This window comes from Trachymyrmex cornetzi, unplaced genomic scaffold, assembly GCF_001594075.2.
Source record: "Trachymyrmex cornetzi isolate Tcor2-1 unplaced genomic scaffold, Tcor1.1 scaffold509, whole genome shotgun sequence".
Lineage (NCBI taxonomy): Eukaryota > Metazoa > Arthropoda > Insecta > Hymenoptera > Formicidae > Trachymyrmex > Trachymyrmex cornetzi.
In genome coordinates, this window is record NW_017299817.1 from 715,218 (window position 1) to 738,186 (window position 22,969).

The window sequence follows — 22,969 nt, forward strand, 5'->3', positions numbered from 1 at the left end:
CTCCGAGATTTCTTGGCTTTAATCCTCTATAATCCAATTATATCAAAAAATTATATGTAATATAAAATGACGTGTAATTAACAAATATTGACCTTGTGAACTAACGATTAATTTTCAACGTTTTAATATTCCATTACGTAGTAATTTGTGACTTTGAAGTAATGGATGATGTGGTTCAACACTTTGTACATATATATAAAGAACGACTTTTAATCTTTTTCAATTTGCGGCATATTAAATAACAAGTCAAATTTCTTGAAGTACAACATTAGGTGCACACGTTTTAGAAACATGACATTCAGAAATAAAAAATAAAATTCTAGACACTTTGTTAAAATGAGAACAAACAATACAATATAATTTAAATAATTTTCATAAATTTTGAAACTTTTTTTGCGTCTTACTTATTTTTTTAGTATATTTTTAAACTTTTTTGCTTTTTTTACTTTCTCTACAATAATTTTCGCGACACACTTGGAGATTTACAGTTAAAAAACACTGGTAAATGAAATATCGTACAGGATAAAATATCGTACAGCACACAGTAAAAAAATTTTTTTTGTGTTTAGAGACCGTCCAAATCCTTGTTAAAAATTTTATGTTGAATTTTTAATATATCCGAGTATTAGTCTAACATAATGTAATTGTGTTATTTAAATATTTTTTTCTAAATATTCAAACGTTAAATTGATATTCAATATTTCTTAGCGTAAAAATAACATAACGAGTAAGTGAAATAACATAAAAAAATGTATTTTATTTAAAACATAAATTCTAAGATAAATGAATAAAATGTGTCAATTTAATATATTAATGTTGACTTTAATAAAGAAATACGACTGCTTATAAATTGTGTCAGTATTACGTTTTTCGTATTAATTTTTTATGTAATGTTTGTGTTACTTCCTAACATATTTACCTTATGTTAAATTAACTTAAAAATTTGACTTGGCTGTTTGGGATGTAAAATGCGTTAAATTTAATACACATTTTCCAACTGTGTCAAATACTAGGATAGAGCAGGGCTATTTATAAAACAAATAAATTTTGAGAGAAATTTTCTAGGATAAATTTATGATTTCAAAAAAATTTTATTTGAGCAAATTAAAAATACCCACGGATTCATCATTTGAAAAGAGTTCAACCGCGGGATTAAAATAACATTGAATCGACAGGTGCGCAACGCTATTCAAGCGTTGCAGATGCTCGCCTGCTCACCCCAAAGTAATCCGAATCTACCGACCCCGGCGGCGAGCCGCGGCAGTGGGGTCCTCGCCAGGAGCTCGTCCCATCCCCCGGACGCCATTTGTTGGAATCCACCAGCGAGATTGATCGACGCGTCGACGCAGACGGATTGGCCGGTCGATCTATTCGAAACATGGGTGCGTGCACACCCTCGCAGGGCCTTAAAGGCCCTCGGCCTCGATCCGGATGTCGTTCTCAGGTTACCACCCCCGTCACCCACGCCATCCCCATCGTCGCCTCCACCGCCGCCCTACGAGCCCTTATCACCTTTGGTGAGCTCGCCCCAGCAATCGCCTTCGCAATCTCCAACTACAGGTAATTTCGTCTTGAGTGTTATACGAGCGACTTTTGTTAAGATCGAAGCAAAGATCGAAGCATCTAAACAGAATCGCGAAGGATTGTTAGGAATTTATAAAACAATTGATACAAAAAGTTTCTCCATCTATCCGAAAAAGAGATAACTAGTCTCTTGGATAACACGAGCGTATAATGCATGAAAAAATAATACTTTTTAGGGAATAAATATACATTTTCCCCTATAGATAAGGTATATAATATATATGTATTATAGAAAAGATACGTCTCATCATATAGGGAGGAGATAATCACACTCATAAAATTCCGTGAACACATTCCGTCATTCAACATTTTTCGCAATAGGGGGATATTTTTCCAAGGAGAAAATATACTCCTCTGTGCAAAGAGTTAGTCCACCACAGTAGAAATATATTTTTCTACAGAGATATCTCGTTGCGGAGGTGGCTGCGTCCATGCTCGTATGTTCCCATAAGAAGCACAGGGTTACGCGGTGATGGACTTGAGCTACTAAAGGGGTATTTTGCAAAGGGGATACCTTTCACCTTAGCATCCTACATGGAATACCTTCTTGTGTACAAGTTATTCACATATGTTTTTCTAACAGATATTTTCTCTTTTGGCAAGAATATCTCTACGTGAAAAATAATCACGTTGTGATATGTCCGACAAACTCATTTATTTATAAATTAACCCTTTGCACTTCGTAACAGATTTAATATTTTACTTCACCAACTTCAAGTAAATAAAAATATGTAGGAAGATTCTGCAATAAAAAATTTTAATTACTTTTTTATAGAAAGTAAAAACTGGCATTTGTCCGAAATAACATATTAAATACGTTATAATTAATATATAGAAGCTACACGTTTTGTAGGTTTCTCCATGTTCAAATTCTTGATTAGAATTCCAATGTTTCATAAACATTGCAATTCACTTCATCAGTAATACTGAGAACTATATCAGGCTGCTTCTCATCATGATGAACTGAAATGTAATGTTCGTGAAACGTACATTCTAACAATGGATCTGGACATAGAGATAACCCGCGAAACGTACAGCTTTTGTACATAAAGTAACCGTGAAAGTTACAAAAGCATTATCTAATTAATTATTAATATGTTTAAAAGCAATTTATTACTTTTTATTTTAAATTTTAATGATCTGGTTTAAATAATTAATATGATATCATTTAAAGCATTTGTCGAATAAAATTCAAGTTTTCTTTTACTAAATTAAATTTAAGTACCAAAAATCCAAATTTGTTGTAAATATTTAACAACGCAATACACAAAACAAAATATTGATATAATTACTTTTAATTAAAATAGTACAGAAAAAAAGTATATATAAATTTTATGTCGAATCCAGTTCGATGTTGAAGATTTAAGAGTAAAGACCTCTGTGTGTGTGTGTGCAATCGCAAAACGTAAAAGTGCGTTCGCAAACGGCTAATTAGAAACGGTCAATAGTTAATTGACGCTTCTAATTGCCTATCGCTTTTACGTTTTACGATTGCGACTTATTTAGAGGAGCTTTTAATCCCGCAGTATAATTATCGCAATTTCAAATTCTACCAATCCTGCGGTACATAACTGCAACGATCGCTCACTTTGGCTGAATCGCTGCATCGATTTAGACGCTTTCAGCGCTTTCTATCTTTGTTTCGCGCCTAATGAACGATAAAAATAGAATAATAATTATCAGCACTTAATCCTTTGTGTGGTAATGGAAAGTATACCTTCCACTTTTTTTTTTTCATTTTTATGATGTACTACTCACAATTTAAAGGAACCGATTTAACATTCTTCTGATACATTAATCCCAAAGAACAAAAGCGTTGAGAACAAAAGCGTTGAGAAACTGTTAAAAAAAACGTTTTTCCGTAATGTTGAGTAATAGTTAGAAGTGTCCGTGTGTAGAAAATATTAAAAATAATGATTAATTAAAACCACTATATAAAACCAGCATGTAAAACCATATTTTATAACTTTTTTACTCTAGTAAAATATTTTGTATGTATAATTAATCCGTTAATTAATCCAATAATTAATCAGTTTTATTACTAAAATAAATTTTATTAATTAATATTACACATCCTTAAATACACACATGACAAAGTAACAATTCAAAAAGTATTCGGGGAAAGAAATTCGACTTTACGACTGTTTCTCTAAACGGTTTCACCTATCCAAACGTAGTCCGTAGCGTATCCAAGCGTTGCTTGACTTCTATAACCGTTAGGGAACACTAAAGTGGCCTTAAACGATTTTAAAACAAAGATAACAATTTTTAAACGTTTTATAAACGTTACTGTTCTACTTGAGATATTCATTTTACATGTTTTCCATGGTTTTTATATCCGATTGTTTTTGCATTTCTTTCAAATTCCTGTTCTTACATTGAAGCTTACACCTTTAACTTTCTGTTAACAATTTGAAAACCCTTTATCTCTGATTTATATTTATTCAGACTTACACTAATTTACTCTTACATGGCAGCCATACTGAATTTGCTACTTATAATTTTTTTAATCTGACTTCAGATTTGTAATAATCAGCGAACTAAAAAAACATAGAATTGCAAGATTTCACAGAAATCTGTTTAAATAGAAAAATGTGCTACAAGGATTAAAGCGACAAAATCAAACGCAGCCAAAGTAAAATTACGGCGTATAATCATAAACTGTATCGCCTAGCTACACGATCGCTGTACGTCGCACGTTTAAGATGCCTTTAAATCGATTTCAGGAAATAACAGCTACGTTTTTGGAATTACTCGCGACGGTCGGCACATTCCCCGATTATACAGGCCGCCCAATTCAGCCTGGGATCCCGACAACAAGCTGTGGCACCGCTTCAGCGCCGGCGACGCCGACAACGCATCGCTGTACCAGGCGTTACGACGTCTTCCGGAGTCACGCTCATTAAAGTTCGATTCGTTCGATAGCTGAGCTGATCAACTCACGAGCCCACGTTCCGCGCAAAAAATTCATTTCTCGTTATCGACGCAAATGCGAAGGGAGGAGATGCCGGATTAAAGAAGAAAAAAATATTAAATCGCAAATTCAGCAAATTTATCAATAAAATAGTTTTATGCGTGCGATAAAGGGAAAGCGTTTGGAAAATTTCAATTCGGGGGCTTGCAAAGAACTGGTATGCTAACCGGTTCGATAATTCAATGCGATAACTCAAAAGCAAAAGGCTCGAGGCAATAATGTTTGATTGGCATATTAATCACGATATTGTCAAACTGTTGGACATTTATCGGGATAAATGGCGCTTTAATGTTGCGGATAGAATGGAATAATTTCTGGTAAAATAAACCTGGTCATAGATAATTATTACTAAGGGATTGATTGCAGTCTGCAATAGGACTACTGGCTAAATAATATGATACGTATGAGATCAAAAAATAGTTTCAAATCACGGTCGACGATGCGCGTGTATATTCAAGCCCGTAACGTTTATCGTAACATAAACAAGCGCTCGTTGATACGACACTAGATTACTCGTAAATTGACATTTGCATTTCCTTTCGCCGTTGACGTCAATTCGTGATCTCGTTGTAATATTTAACTTTTGAATGCATCCGGCTATTTTGATTTGGCAAGAGATAAATTAAGACTGACGTAAGATGCATATCAGAGCAAATATGCTTAACAATATTCTGTTTAAGCACGCAAAAGCAGAAAATATATATAACAATATTTTTTTAACCCTCCCTATAATATACAAATACGCATATATCAAAATATCCAACGATATCTCGTACATTCACAGTGGTATACATAATTTATTAATTACATTCTAATTTAATACAAATCGAGATAAGTCATAAATAATATATTCTAATAAAAGTATTTTTAAATACAAAGCCTTTCAAACATTTTTGCAAGTTAACTTCTTATAATGAAAGATTTTATTGAAGCGCCGTGTGCATTCAAAAGTTAAGCGATACTATATAATATATTGTCCTAGGCATTTCTCACTGCCAAACAGGATAATACCTGGCTTTATACATCTCTGCTCTTTCGTTTTCAAAATAACCATGTTCATCCTTTAAATAAAATAAATCCTCATCTGCGTCACTCTACGTATTTAATCCTATAATTTAATGATTACAATATGTAGGTACGTTAAAAACGTACATTCCGCAACAAACTTGCCGAGAATTATAATTATTCTGTCGTATATCTACTACCTGCGTAACAATATTCTGAAAATTTAAACACCTACACTACCTATATAAATCTACATGAAGCGTTTTCTACTTAACATTAAATAATATATAATTTTGTAGACAGTCGTACGCGTAAATTTAATTCATGCTCATATAAGCGCGCAGCTTGTGAAATATCGGGTCTTCGCTATTATATATTAAGTTGCATGTCTCTCCGCCTGAAACAAGTCGAACGCTTCGCGTAGCTCCGTCACTTGCGAAGCAATTCCATGAGAGTAACGAGCCGTTTATTCAAAAGTTAAGGTAGCAATAATGTGCACAACACATTTCAATGTACACTATCGACGTCCAATCTAGAGAGTAGTATGTTCGTTAAGTAGATATAAAAATAGTAACAAGGCGCGTCTCTCTTACAGAAATTTAATACTGGAAGGTAGTGATTAATTATTTATTAAGCGCTCAACAACAGTGCTTGTAATACTCAAAATAAGTAATCGATCACTATCTTTTAGTATTAAACTGATATTGGATTTCTGTAAGTCCTAAAACACAATAGGTATGATAAGTCTTAAGCCTTAAGAAATTAATTAATCACAGTCGAATATGAGAAAAATAGTCGACTGTGATTGATCAATTTCTTAAGGCTTACTATACACAGGTGTAGTAAAGTTAGAAATACATTTAAAAAACGTAAAACAATAAGACATAAGTAGTAACTGAACCGGCTAATCAACCAAATAGAAAACTATTTTATGTTCTCTACTGTAAGATTGGCCGATTCGCTTACTGCTTACGTCTTACTGCCTTATATTTTTTTATGTGTTTCTAGCTTAAGTCTTAAGAGGCTTTCGACAATAAGTTATTACCTAAGCTTAAGTCTTAAGCCGTAAGAAATTGACAATCACAATGAAGCATGAGAAAAATAATCGATTGGTCAGTTTCTTACGGCTTAAGACTTAAAGCTTAGATAATGGCTTATTGTAGAAAGCCAGAAATTGTGTTTCGGGATTAAAGGATCCTCGCGCAAAAGAGACGACGACGACGACGACGATTCGGAAATGACACGATACTCTGTCTTATGGCACAGAATAACTTTGAGCCCACTTCGTTAAGAATACGTATCCATCTGTGTCACGAGAATCTGTCTTAACTAGCTATAAGCATTTCTTAGATTATAATCACACGTGTACATATAGGGAAAGCGACGTTGAAAATATGTGATAAGGCACGGCTTTGGCCATGCACGACTACGTTCGTTCAAACACTTCCGTCGTTATTTGTGAAAAATTCGAGTGCCGCAACTATAAATAAGCGGAAATTATTGTAATTCGGTACATTTGTTTCACAGATGATCGAAAAATGTGTTGATTTATCATAATTATCACGCGAGGAAAAATTAAATAATCATGGAAAAGAAAACCTTAGAGAAATTTATTATCATAATTAATATCTATTAAATATTGGTTAATGATTAATTACTTATTTTGAATATTGAAAACATTAACAACAATGCTTTTAATACTTAAAATAAGTAATTGATTACTAACCAATTTAATTATTCCTGCATTTAATTTCTCTTAGGAAACATAAATATTTTGAAATTTCGATTAGACACGTCGTCAACATAAGAAATATGAGACATTTTCACAAATATCGTTGGAAGGAACTGTTTTATAAATATTTCATATATTTTGTTATACTATTTCTATGCTCCTCGCATTATAATTCAAGCTAGATATATTATAACGTTATCTGACACCTTTCATGACTTCTACCACTTTTTACACTTCTAAAAGGGACGTAAGTAGCATGATCCTCCTGAATCCTCTAATAAGGTCAATAGCACAAAAGTAATAGAACAATTCTCTTCCTATAATTATCTCGAAGTCAAGGACCTCTCTGAAATATCCTTAAGAGTATTTTTGACCGGCTGGTTAAACGTCCAAAGAAATAGACGTATCACACAGCGACGCTGTTCATGTTAATCCCTTACTGCGTAGTCATTTCTTTATTGTAAAAAGTTGCACTCACAGAACAAGTGTGTCAACGGTGTAAAAATAGATATTAAAGTATAATCCTACCTCTTTAAAGGAGAAATATAGAATTTAATATTTTTATCGGCAATAACACGAGAATTCTATTGAGATTGAAATATATATATACTTTCCCGTGCGGAATGACGCAATAAAGTCTCGAGGGAAATATAAATTTTGATAAACCATCAGAGCTTATATATCAAGCATTTATATTCAGTAATACTGTGCCGTAAGGGGTTAACCCAGAATTATTATACATGTACATACATAACTGCGCGTACAAAGATAAGTCGCAAATTTACTATGAAATCAAAAAATTATCCAAATTCGAACTCTGCGCAGTTGTGTCTCTCATTGTACATTTTATCGACAACTAGTTAGGGAACTTCAAATGACGGCCTTAAAATAAAGATTTATTTTTTTCACGATGATAAATGTCTGGCAACAGGTGAACGTAGCGAAGCGAAGCGATCTCTAAAAATGATTTCGCCGAGCGAAAAATACAAAACGGAAATAAAACAGGAAATGCGAAATAAGGGGAGAGAGAGAGAGAGAGAGAGAGAGAGAGAGAGAGCAGATATTTCTTCTACGACGTTAATCCTTATAAAAAAAATATATATCTAAACGTTTGTAAATATTTTTAAACACTTGTACAATGTGCTTATAAGTGGCATTCTTTGTTCGACAGATGGGTTATAAATAATAATAAAAAAAATGAAAAGTAATATTATAAGCAAAACACTACGAATACTTCTGTGAAACCAAATATTCTTCTCCGTCAAAGTTTCTTCCTAAAATATAATCATTTAATTGCAGAAACATTGCGTATAGATATTTTCTTGTGCAAAAGGCGAAAGTTTGTCTTATTAAACTTTGTATCAATCATCGGTAAGAGTGCACGAGAATCTGGAGCGGTTAATTTAGCAAAGCAGCCAAGGGAAATCTCACAATCACGTAAAACTCGTACGCGAGTCTCTCGTTCGCAGAATCGGACACTTCCCAAGGCGTTTACTTTCCGTCTACGGTTCCGTTGAGAGTTACCTCCCTTGCGAGAGAGAAAGAGACGAGATCTGTTCACCGTCGCAACCCTGGAGCGCAGATGCTGGGTCGATGCTATGCCGCGCTCCAGCGACGGAGGAAGGTGCGACTCGACAGATCGTCCGCGGATCGTACGAGAGCAGAAAATAAACGTATTACGGGGGGCTCGCGGCGGGCCATTTTTGGGATCCCCCACCCTAAAGCTACGTGACACGCGTCCTTCCGCCGCGCGCTTTTCGCCTGAAGACTGAAGACTTTTCTCCGCTCAGATACTCGTCTCACGCTGCTCCGATCGCTCGGGTTTTGGTAAGTGCACCATTGTCGACACCGCACTTTTCCAGCAGTGAAAAACGCTTCGCTTCGCTTCTCTTTCTATCTCTTTCTCTCTTCCTCTGTCTACCTTTCCGTCTTCTACGCTTTTACCTCGTGACAGCGCGATGCGGAACAAGCTCTCGTTGGCGAACGGAGAACGATGGAAGTGGCGACGAAAGCAGGAAATGTCCACTCGACGACAGGATAAATCGAATGCGACACGATAGTGCCGAACTAACCAACGGTATTTGAACTTTTAAGAAGCTTTAACCTTGGAATTTTAGCGACTCGTCGGTACTTAGCACGCCTGTAAGTACCATCTTTACGATGTAACCCTTTGTGCGGGTGTTGATCGATCGTCGCAGTGAGATAGTGAAAAGTATCGCGAGAGGAACACGCGCTTTGTTTATTAAAATACTAGTGTCATTAAAATGTGCGAAAACTCCCGAAGAGGAGGAAGTGCTCTAAAAAAATTACAGTAAATGATTCAGTGCTGATAATTACGTAGTGCTCGAAATTGAAGCCCGACTCTGCGTGGTTCGTCTGCCATCTCAAATATTGAACGTGTGCTTCTAACATTTCGATGGTAAATCTATTCGCCGGCGAAAATAAAACTCAAAGCGTAAATTGAATATAAGGGGAAATAAGAGAAGCGTAAATACAAATTCTAGGAAGCGAAAATTGAAATGTAACAGAAATCTCTTTTATATTTCGTTGTCTCAATTTTCGCTTCCTAAAAGTTTCTGCCATGTCTCTTACCATTTGATTTACGTTCTAATTTTTATTTTCGCTTTGGATTTGGTATAGCTTGCGCACTTACCCGATTTATACTGTAGACTTACATTTCAAAACGTTCTCTTAGAAGAAAATTTTATCAAAATATACATATAGTACACTGTTAAATTTTATAGGGTCAAATTAACTCAACGTGAGTCGCCACTGCTCCTACTCAATAATATCGTTATTTTTTACTAAAACAATGGTTATATTCGACACTATACAGTATCAATTTAACATTATATATAGTGTCAAATTTAATTATCATTTTAGTAAAAAATAACGATATATTTAGTAGGAGTAGTGGCGACTCACATTGAGTTAATTTGACCCCCCTTATCAAATTTAACAGTGTACACTTAACCATGTTACACCAAGTAAAATTTTCCTCGGAGATGACGTTTTGGCATGTAGTCTTGATCTGCTCTAACTTGCGTATCTACCCGATTTATATTCTCTTTTTTTTTATTGGACGACGGAGACGACGTTTAACTTCTTACAGGAAGCTAGATTCGTTTCACGAAGATCCGCAATGTCTTGGAAACTGGACAGCTTTGCGAGACTTTCTAATCGCTGCCAAATAATAACAGCTCTGCTAACGCTTGAAGAATTTGCTTTCGGGCTTAACATAAAGCAATGCCGTAAGTAGTATTCGTAACTGTCAACTGCATGCGCTGATTCGTTATGTTACATACACTTTATTGAATATAATATCCCACGAATAATACTCTTTATATAATACGACAAATCGATCGACTCGCTCACCAAAAGCGAAGAAACGACGTGTAAAAATATATCCGCGCGACTACACTCAAATCGTAATTTTTTTTTCCGACGGTAGACATAACAGATATAGTATTGCATCACTTTGACATCAGATGACAAATGTAATCAACAGCTGAGATTCTCAAGTTATTAATATCTCGGAATCAGATGTTACAAGCTCAAATAATATTTTGATTATATTTCACGGTAATTTGTAAATTTATTTTACAAAATAAAAGTAATTCGACTTTTTCGTTCTTGGTTGAGAATAACGTTTATTTTATGCGGCGAGCAGGTATTTAAAAGATAGCTTTATACGTATTGAAAATCAATATAACATATTATATTACACATATGTATCTATCTTCTTAACAATATTTCTGCTTTAATGTGTTTCATAAATATTGAGTATTGTTTTGAATCTACGCTTGGTGATTATAAATTTGATGATTATAAATTTTATTCTGTGTGTCACGAACAGAGTATTACATTCATTATATTCGAATTTGCATAATAACATTCTTTTGTAAAATTGCGATATCATCGTGGCATTGAATATTTCATTACGTTCTCGCGCATTAATTTTGTCGCATAATTATCATACAGACGCATCGCGATGAAATAGTTTTATTCGTGAGCGTAAAATTCGCGCGAGGAAGCCGCGATCGCGGAGAACCCGCCGAAGTTTTGTAAAATGCTATTAATACGCGTCGGTTAGATCGAATGTCGGTCGACGGTGGCGGCCAAGTAAAGCCCGTTCTTCTGGGTTACACTCGTTACGTTTTGGCCTGTTCTTGCGCCGCGCGGCGTCAGAAGCTTTTGCCGCCGTCGTTCCGTACATATTTATAGAATCGGGCTGTAGATGCTATTTCCGTAGACGCCCTGATGCGTGGCTTCTCTTCGTGCTTACGCGTTGCGATCACCTACCGGAATTATGGCTTTGCAGAACGTCGGGCTGGATGGCTCGCAAGCCGTACCCGCGGCACGAATATTTTCGGAGAGCCGAAATGCAGCCGTCGAGCTTAAAAAATGCATACCATCTCCACATAAAAGTGCGAATAGTCGCGTTAGTTAACGACGACGGAATTTATAATATGAATGTTTGTATTTTTTCAGCAAACTCGGTAATTTCGTTTATACGGTCCGCGAAACAAAGCCGCCATCATGGATGTCATCAAGAAGAAAATGCAAGCGATGAAGCTTGAGAAAGACAATGCTATGGACAAAGCTGACACCTGCGAAGGGCAGGCAAAAGAGGCGAATTTGCGCGCAGATAAGGTTCTCGAGGAAGTTGCGGATCAACGAAAAAAATTATCTCAGGTCGAAGGCGATCTGGAAGCTAACAAGCAAGCTCTTGAGCAGGCTAATAAGGATCTCGAAGATCGCGAGAAATCTCTTACCAATGTAAGCTTTGTATATGTATATAGGTGACCTATTATGTTTGAAATGAGTTAAATATCTCGGAAAATATTTAAAAAATATTTCAGATAAAAGTACGGTCTGAACAGACCGCAAATATTGATAAATTTAATTTTTGAGAAAATCAATGTTTTAATTAGGTAACATGAAACGATATCGCTATTTTTTAAAATAGATTATATGATTTTCATTACATAATATGATTCTCTGATTATTCCGCATATAAAAATATTAAGATAAAGTTATCAAAAAATTAATAATTTACGAGATATTTTATACTTTATATTGATATATTTTGGTGTAAAATATCTCGTAAAATATTATTTTTTTATAATTATTCCATTCTTATAAACAGAATAATGAGATGAATTAATAGTAAAAAACACATAGTTGCTTATTTAAAAAAGTATCCATTTTGTCTACATACTTTCTTTTAGCGACACACACCATGTGTTTTCTTTTAACTTCAAAATTAAAGAGTTTACAGAAAAAAATAAAGAAAATATATAAATTTGTTGGATCTTAAATGCTTATACGATGTGTGAATTTATATACTACGTATGTAGTCCTTTGAAACGCGCGCCGAAATGACTTTTCGGTCTTCAAACGCTAACTGTATACTAAACTACCGCAGTAATATCACGAGTTAAATTGACTAGCAATTTAATAATTTGATGCTTTTTTCACATCTTCGAACGATTTTAATAATGCTGAGTGACATATTAAAATCTATAAATAATTAATTCTTATTGCGAAAAATATTATCTCGGCCGGGAGTCGAACACTCTCTCTTGCTTTCCGGGCGTTTTAAACCTCTAGACGACCGAGGCCTTAGTAATATTTTTCGCAATAATTGGCGTATGAAGGAACAACTATTTAGGCAACATAAATAAAAAAATATAATATATCCAGCTAAAATGTCTATTTTTTTAATAATTACTCCATTTTATTTATGGAATACGTCTTTATATACTTTTAGTGGCATTATTTCTTTCAGTCGCACTATTTTCTCTTTTGACAAGTTGATAGATATAATGCAATAATAAAACCAATTGCTTTTACACAAACAAATGTTAAAAGTTAAAAATAGTAGAAGTAAAAATGGGCCGAGAATCAGGTCGGATACTGGATGTTTTCCGGATATCATGTACTGTGTGCAATATTATCGTACATGCAGTACAATGCGTGCAATATATTATGTGCAAACGGAGTTGTAAGCAAATAGAACTCCACATATTCGTGTTAATAAAGATAGCTGTTCCGAAATGTTTTTATCAGCTTTATACTATATAATTCTTATAAATACATCTGCTATACAATTTGATATTTTTAAAAACTGATAAGATAGCATTTCTTTATAAAAGAGTTATCAAAGTCAAAACGGATAACAAAATAAGTACTTTTAAAGTCACTTGCGGAAATTTAAAATTTGTAAGTACAAATTGTAAATACAAATCTACTGCATCTGACATATTATGACCGTGAAGGCGTTCTACATACTCTTGTTCTTGGCCTTAATTGGAACTGTTTTTGCAAATACCGTATATAGAAAATAATGCTACTAAAAGTATATAAAGACGTATCCCGTAAATAAAATAAAGTAATTATTAAAAAATAAACATTTTAGCTGGATATATTATATTTTTTTTTATTTACGTCGCCTAAATAGACGTTGTTCCTTCATATGCCAATTATTGCGAGGACATATTCCTGAACTAAAAATAAGCATAACAGTATAATATATTATTCATTATTGCATATATACATTAATTGCTATTGCTTCATATTTTATACTAGAGATGGAAATCGTTACTTTTACTGTTACTCTCTATAATAATGATTTAGCAATAATGTTGCAATTCTTTATGACATTACCAAATCATTATTATAAAAAGTAATGATATAAAAAGTAATGACGCTATTTATTCCTCATTCTTGTTTTATATTATTGAATATTAATAAATAGAAAAAGCAATATATTGTATGAATTTCTTATATATTCAATTTTTGTAGGCTGAATCTGAGGTTGCTGCCCTTAACCGTAAAGTCCAACTTATCGAGGAGGATCTCGAGCGCTCGGAGGAACGACTGAACACCGCGTCTGCTAAGCTGACTGAAGCTTCACAGGCTGCCGACGAGTCTAGCCGGTAATTGAACAACTTAACCGATCTACATATACCACATTACGAAATATGATACAATTGCAGTATGTGCAAAGTATTGGAAAACCGTGCGCAACAGGACGAGGAGAGAATGGACCAATTGACGAATCAATTGAAGGAGGCCCGCCTGCTCGCGGAAGACGCTGATGGAAAATCTGATGAAGTATCGCGCAAGCTGGCCTTCGTTGAAGACGAGCTCGAAGTCGCAGAGGATCGTGTGAAATCCGGCGAAGCGTAAGTGCCAGATTATTTCATTTAACGCCTAAATAAGTAAAACAAACCCAGTCATATTTTTATAACTTGTCCATTTTCTGCTTTCTCTTAGCAAGATCATGGAGCTGGAAGAGGAATTGAAAGTCGTCGGTAACAGCTTGAAATCTTTGGAGGTCTCTGAAGAAAAGGTATATATGATTCTTAAATACGAACAATAAATATTACATATATATAATTAATAAAAATGAACTATTTAAAATTCAATTTAAATGCTCATTTTTATTTTTAGGCTAATCAACGAGTCGAAGAATTCAAACGCCAATTGAAGACTTTGACAGTCAAATTGAAGGAGGCCGAAGCTCGCGCCGAGTTCGCCGAGAAGACTGTCAAGAAACTCCAGAAGGAGGTTGATAGGCTCGAGGGTAAGTTCCATATGTTATATTTAAAATATTTAAATGTATATAAATATTATTTGTTGTCTCAAATGGAAATAAAAAAATTATCTTGCATTTTAGATGAATTGGGCATCAACAAGGACAGATACAAGTCGTTGGCTGACGAAATGGACTCGACGTTCGCCGAATTGGCAGGATATTAGATTACTTTATCTCGCTATGTTTTATGCCTAATAATTTTCTTGTCGGAAAATCAACATTCTGTGTTTCTGCGAACTGTTATTGAGCATGAAGTCGATTCGATTGACAAAAAGGGGAGACATGGTTGAAGTCATGCCTTGGACATGATACACATACTACACTCACGTCCTTTGTAATTAATATTGTTATTATAATAGAATTATCGACGTGACCAAGTCGTAATTAATTCTACTCTGTTACATTATTGTACAAAAAATTGAGGGACATTCAATAAACAGTAACATAAATTCAATGTAAAAGCGTATTTCTGCTCCAAACGATCAAGCAATACTTCTATGCGCGATACATTTTCCTATTCAGTCCTACTGCTTTGTATACTGGCACTGGCATACAGTCAAAATATCACGTATTCGATATTGATATCACTACGTAGTTTTCTCATCTCTCTTTCACACAGAAATAAAATAAATACTTTTAAATAAATTGAAAGCAATATATATGTATATATATATATATATATATAAAACCTTCGAATAAAAAATGTAGAAACACATTTCTGCTCTAAATAATCAATTACTGCTTTGTACATTGGCATACAGTTAAAATATCACATATTTATGGTATCTCTCTGTGTAATTTTCTCATCACGCAGAAATAAAAAAATTAATACTTTTAAATGAATTAAAAGCAATATACAGGTAAATTGTAAAAATTTTTTATTTGCGGTAGACAGTAATTTAATTTTCTTTATGTTAGGAAAGTTGAATTAGAGAGAGTACCTCAAACTTTAAAAATAAAAATAGTTGGTAAAGTTTCACAGTAAAATTAGCTATATGAGCTCTCAAATTGGTACTTTTTTTAACTTCATCTCTTAACCCTTTATGATTACCGTGGATCAAAATGACCCGAGCTTAATTTTTTCCGAAGTTAACATGTTTACGGTTTTTTTTAGTGTTAAAATTAAATTGTTCGCTACAACGTTATTGTTCCATTTTCTTAAAGGATAAAATTATACTGTAATTTTTTTAAGTCAATGAAACTGATACTATTGATTTGGTAATACTTCAAAAATGGATCGGGTCATTTTAACCCAGAGTAACCATCGTGTAGCTTTTTTGAAGTGACCATGAAGGATTAAATAACCAGCAAACACGAGAAAAAAGAAATAAATGGAGATACATATATCGTGTTTTAATTTCTAAGAAGAAATCCTTAAAAAATACCATGTTTTTTAATTTCAATCTCTTCCGCAGAAGTACCTATATCTGTTTCTAGTACAAAAGAGGAGCGTACTTAAAAAATACAATAAATATATGATTTCGAAATTTTAATATTCTGTCTAAATTATGAGCTTCGTAAAATAGTACTTGCATCTTGAATTACAATCTCTTTACAGGAATACCTACTACTTCTATCGACAAAAAAAAAATCATAATTTGAGGAACTAGTAATAAACCAATAATATTTCGTATAATGATAAGTATTAAAAAGCATTTGGATTATTCTCAAGACATTTATTTTTTAATATATATTTAATAAATGTACATAGAACGTATATCATCAAATGGGATATAAATCGAGCAGTTTTATCTTGTACTATGTTTCCAAAGTCATAGAGCACTTCTCATTTCGCACGCTATTTTCATTTACTATGTACATGTAAATAAGACTCGTGAGAAATGATACTTGTGCATCTATAAACTTCACATAACATTGATCTAAAAATTCTTACAAAACCGCAATAAAATAATCTTAGCGATTATGCATATGCAATTAAATATTATATTATGATTAGATCAAGTGTACTCAAATATTTCACAAAGTATTACTATTAACGTACATCGCATATCACCGTTCAAACATGATTATAAAAAAACAATGATTCATACAGTCAACATTAAACATTGTGGATATATGATTTTCAGCTCCACCATTATATATGAAGGATGATCTTTACATTAAATAGAATTCAGAAAATCCACTTTAAAGGATTTTAACTGTGGTTAATGCAAGACGATAAATAAAGAGATAAAGATCGCAATCTAGAGAAAGATTACACAATTATGCAGCAACATATTGAACTGTGCATCACATCATGATAAAAACGTATATAAATTTTAATTCATAATTTATGAATTTCTCAAAGAGATAAATTCTAAATATTTGCATGATTATTCTATAACGTGACATAGATTTTTCCGATCTGCATGAGCAAATTTAATACATCGACATCTATAAAAAATGTCATTCGTAAAATTGTAACAAAATTTGTTCTGGAAAAGGCATCTAAAAAGATAACATCTAGTCTTATTATTTATCGGTCTCTTCTAACCGATGTAAAAAATATCTTATTATTTGATTAGAAAACGCCTTAATTTATCAGCATAAGGAATACACATATAATTGGAGGAGTGAAAGCCACAGTGGTGGAGTCACTTTTATGATTTCGAGAAACAAAAGATTTGTAATACATTTGCTTTAGTAGACCGCACCAATAATCTCAAATCGATACACGGAGAGAATTTTCTTTTAAAATTTACCCTGAAAATATGATAATTGTGGTACAACACAATATTTTAAAGATTTTTACCATGCACTTCAATAAAATTGATTAAACTTATTTTATACTTTGTTATAGTTTTATTAATGAACGAGAGAGATTTACATTAAAATTCTTCGAAATACAATGTTGTCCCACGACTGTCATATTTTCAGGTTAAATTCTAAGAAAAAATTCTCTCCGTGTAGGTGTAAAAAAAAGTGACTAACATCACTATGGCTGTATTCAGCAGAGAAAACTAATTAGTTAGCGCTTAGTGATTCTTTGATATAATTGGTTCCTACATCTCGATCCAGCAAAGAACTAAAGGTGAGAACCAATCGTATTAAAGAATCACTAAGCGCTAACTGATTAGTTTTGTCTGCTGAACACAGTTTATTGCTTCTAGCCCCTCCATATGTATATCACGATTGACACATTCAGCAAAATAAGTTAAAAAATCTTTAACGCCAATCATGCAATAACAATTAAAAATGGAATTAAAGAAAGGAAGATAAGTTCAATAATAACGTATTGATTAATTACAAATTGTGATTAAACCGCGAATATTAATGTAATAATTTACTACAATCATAAATATGTGCGCTAAGCTAATTAATTTACTAACAGGCAATATGGCAGAAACCGCATTCATTATAATAACCAAATTTATGAGTGCGACTCACAGATATACACATGTATAACCGATTTCACTTCAACATTTCACAATCAGTATTAACTCTCACATGACAATGAAAATATCGTTCTTAAATAAGGTGTAAGACTTTCATATAGACCTGTGTATACATATGAATATATATCTCTTTGGATAGAAACGTTAAACAAAAAAACGTTGGATAAAAAAAAACAGAAATTTAGAATCCAATTAAAGCTCGACTTAAGCTGCTATATTGGTTATGTAACGACAGATTATTTGCTACGTTTATTTGTTAGTTTAACCTTAAAAACATAATAATTTTGTAATCTTGAAACCTACAAAATATGAAATTATTGACAACCATAAGTAATACTTACAATAAATATATCAATATATAATATATATTATATTATAATTTTACAATTTTCGCAATAATTAACAAGATATTAATTACTAAAAATTGCCAAATATTGAAATTTTGAATAATTTTTTACTCAAATACTATCAACTTTACAAAAAAATTGCAAGAGACAAAAATCATTTATTTTCTTCTCATAAAGTTCTGAGAATTTTTACAGAATTTTTTCTGAATTTTTTAGTACTGTATTTTCTCATGTTGGTAAAAATAAGAAAATACAGTACTAAAAAGTTAATAAATAATTCTAAAAAAATTCTATGAAAAGAAAATAAAATTTTTTTTCTTGCAGTTTTTCTATAAAGTTGATAGTATTTGAATAAAAAATTATTCAAGATCAATATTTGGCAATTTTTAGTAATTGATATCTTGTTAACTATTACGAAAATTGCAAAATGGTAGAGGACTTTTCGATTCAGTTGAGTTCGCTCTATCTATACAAAAGCGATTAGCCAAAACTTACAGGAGACCTGTATAATATATTAATAAATGTACTTTAGTATATTTAGTATTTTAGTTGTGTCAATAAAATCCTAAAATAATAATACATTTCTCAGTTGTCAAAAACCGCTGCATTATTTCAGAAATTATTTTACACTTCTGTGTATCAGACAGATCTTAGTTTGCCGCATATTTTACAGGTTTCGGGATTATAAAATCATTATATTTTTAAGAAAAAACTAAAAAATAAAGCTGTACGTATAACAATTAATCTAATGTCGTACAACCAATAAAGCGTCACAAAATATCCTTAATATCGTCTAATAAAGTCTTAATATCTTCTAATAAAATAAGAAGTTTTAAAAACCAGTACTTATCGTCGAACTAAAAATATAAATAAACATGAATGGATTTTTATAAACATATTCGTAAATACGTATGTAAAATTAGAAAATAAAACATGTTATTCTAAAAAAAAATTAAAAGATGATTAGATTTCTAAGATGTTCAATACAATTGATACGGCACCATCTTGAAAAGACATTCTTTCATTTATTCGTGTTTGGCTACGACAATGTATACAGAACAGAACGACATAACATTGAGTATTTCAATCGACAAGCACACATAATATAACATACACACACATATGTACACACGCGTATATACATTTAACTCGATAGATAACGGCATACTTTTTGAAATATAACTGCGTAAATGTGCGATATTTCACGCTCTTTGTTAACATTCTTATGAATGGCATACAACAAAAAAAACTATACATAATGCCTTAATTTATGTGATATAAACATATTTTACCATTTTTTTTATATTATCAAAATGTTAGATTATTTGATGTATCAATTGCACGTAACATTATGACTGGTCTATGATGCAAAAGTACATCATTGTACAATATATATTTTTTAATGTTGCAAAAATTATAGATTAATAGATTATGAAATAAAAGTCGAAGAAGATAGCTTACGTGACAAAGTCATAAGTACGCCAATCTTATTTAATAAAATTAATTTTAGTTTAAAAAGAGCTAGCGAGGCAAAAAAAAGTTAATTGATACAACATGCAGTGTATTACATAATATGTATATAGTGTTTTAAATTTTGGTATAGAATTTATACCAAATAGACAATAGCGACTGATCTTAAAAAAAATGTATAATAACAATACGCCCTATTATAACTGTATAACTCAATAGTATAATCTGTAAGATATTACATTGGGATAATAATTTCTTAAAAGAGAGATGCTTATGATATTTTATCTAATATATCTTAACATCACACGAGTTATCCCATAACTCTTTTTCATTTACCTATATTTTGTATAATACATACTATATAAATACACAATACTAGTTCTTAAATACAAATATTGTATCTCCTTTGTAATATACATACGTAGATATATTTCCCTTTTTCAAAGTAAATATTGGATTATTGGCTGGTATTTTTATGTTCAGCACAAGTATTAATTTATGATAATGTAATGTAATTTATTACAAACTAATGCTTATGTTAAACACAGAAGTAGGTTTGCGATGAATTAATAAGTATTTACTCTCAAAAAAAAAAGGAAATATATATCTGTAATCTGCACATTTACATATATTACAAAGCAAATATAATACACATATTTAAGGCATCTGAGTAATCACCACAGCCATATTAAATCGTGATGTCAAAAGCGAGAAATGATATGTTAATTTTTGTTATGTGCCATTTGTAAAGACAATCGATAAATAATCGTATAGTGATAAAAAGCACGTGAAAATGAAAATAAGCTACGCATGCATACTTCATGGGCCTTTTATCACTTTTTATGATTATTTACCGACTGTCGGAGGGGATAAGGATAACTTTCTCCATTATTACAATTGTTTTAAAGCGATCTTATCATTCCGTTTTATCCAAATTGTCTTTGTTTACAAATAACACGTAATAAAAAATGTGTCATTTCTCACTTTTGAAGTTACGATTCAATATAGCTGTGGTGACTACTCGGGAGCCTTAATACTTATAAATAATTCTTCTTGTATTATTAAATCAGTGCTGCATGTGACACATGTGCTATATAAAATCAACTTTGTTGTGTCCATATAATATAATAAATGCATTATCAAGACGATTTTAAATATCCCCCAAAAGAACATTGCAAATACTCTAAAAAATAGTAAAGCGCTAAATCTTTGTTTATGTTAGACTTTCTATAATCTTCATCTGCTTTATATTAGATATAAATCTTTACATACTGGGTTTTGCTATATATTGTACGTTTATACATAATGTATTTTTTATGTTGGATCTCTATTCTATACGTTATATCTTTGTATACGTTAGGTCTATTTTCACATATTGCATCTTTTATATAATTGGATATTTTCACATATATTTTGGAAATGTTTTGCGTTTTAATAAATAAAATTTTTATATTTATTATACAAGTTAAATTTTAGAGACATCAAAATTATTAGTATTAAATATTAGATATTCTAGATTTGACTATTTTTTATATATTTCAATAAAATTAAAAGCTTAAATTTTTTCAAAAATTTAATGTTAAAGAAAATAAAAGATAAAATGAGAAAAGAGAAATTAGAGAAGAATGAAAAGCCCGAAGAAGTAAATAGTAATATAAAAAATGGTAGAAAATCTCCAAAAACTGACAAAGAACGTGATAAAGTGATAAAATGATAAAAGAGAAGTCAGAGAAGAGTGAAAAATCTGAAAAAGTAAAATAAGTGGCAAATATTATAAGTCAGCCGAAAAATAAACGTAAAAAAAAGAAAAAAGGATAAGCGCGATAGTATGGTTCGAGAGAAGAAATAGAAGCACACAAACATGAGAGTAATAATTATAAATTTCATATTTTTAGATAAATTATTAGTAAATTATAATGTAGACATAATATAAAATGGTAGAAGAAAAAACTTGGGAAAGAAAATAGGTTTGTTCTTATTGCAGCATTAGAATTGCACTAGAACTGAACTGAACTAAAACTGAGCGAGGACACACAATGCAAATAGTAAATAATAAAAAACATTAGAGTGCAATCATGGTGGATGTCATACTGTTATTGGGTTGAGTAAAAAGTAGCTTTGTTAGATTTTGAATGTCATCTAAAAATACAAAGTTTTACTTTTCACCCAATAGAATTATTAGATTCATTTTATTAAGAAGATGTAATTGCAATTTAACATTAGAAACGATCTTAATCGAAGATAATGATGGTAAAAATACAGATGACATATATAATTACATTTAGACATAATGTTATTAATATCATATACATATATGCAAAAGTTACGTTTTACTGAATGCAACCATTTCCGCGTGTTCCATTCCTGCACTGCTTGCACTGACTCTAGACCTAGTGCAGCCAGTTTTTAGTGAACTTTTGCACTGAGTTTCGCTATATTGCAATAAAGAACATTATCATTTATACTACCAGGTCTGCAATAAAGAACGCTTCAGTATATACTTCTTATACTAGTTCTGTAATTCAGCAATAAAAAACAAATCTAATGATAAAGTAAAGAATAATAAAGACAAAGGATAATAAAAGATTGAAAATTTGAGGAAGTAAAAGACAGTAAAGATATAATAAAGATCATCTGAAACATAATCATAAAAAAGAGAAAGAAGAATAATCAAGATAGGAAAAACTAAAAGAAGCATATTGATGTATTAATAACAAAAATCAAGCAGAATCTACACTGATAAATTCATAACGTCAAATTATATCCAATATTTGAGAGTTATTGTTTATTATTTCTATAAGTCGCTGCTTAACATGTCGTAAATTTAACTAAAACATAAAGTTAAACAGTTTAACTCAA

At 31.8% G+C, this 22,969-nt stretch overlaps 2 protein-coding genes across 4 annotated transcripts in view; both read left to right on the forward strand.

The window, feature by feature from the left end:
- The window catches only part of Elk (Eag-like K[+] channel), a 31,787-nt gene extending 26,489 nt beyond the window's left edge, over nt 1-5,298 (forward strand). For all 3 annotated transcript variants that reach the window (XM_018514474.1, XM_018514472.1, XM_018514473.1), the window contains exons 14-15: nt 1,176-1,560; nt 4,311-5,298. In XM_018514474.1, the coding sequence (XP_018369976.1) occupies nt 1,176-1,560; nt 4,311-4,513 (588 nt within the window). In that variant the 3' untranslated portion in view covers nt 4,514-5,298. The remainder of the gene's footprint in view (nt 1-1,175; nt 1,561-4,310) is intronic.
- A 3,721-nt stretch (nt 5,299-9,019) lies between these two features.
- Tm2 (tropomyosin 2) lies at nt 9,020-15,362 on the forward strand. The gene is made up of 7 exons (XM_018514493.1): nt 9,020-9,122; nt 11,787-12,074; nt 14,103-14,236; nt 14,297-14,485; nt 14,577-14,652; nt 14,754-14,886; nt 14,980-15,362. The coding sequence occupies exons 2-7, from the start codon at nt 11,835-11,837 to the stop codon at nt 15,060-15,062; spliced, it is 855 nt and encodes a 284-aa protein (XP_018369995.1). The 5' UTR covers nt 9,020-9,122; nt 11,787-11,834; the 3' UTR covers nt 15,063-15,362.
- Nucleotides 15,363-22,969: the final 7,607 nt, after the last annotated feature.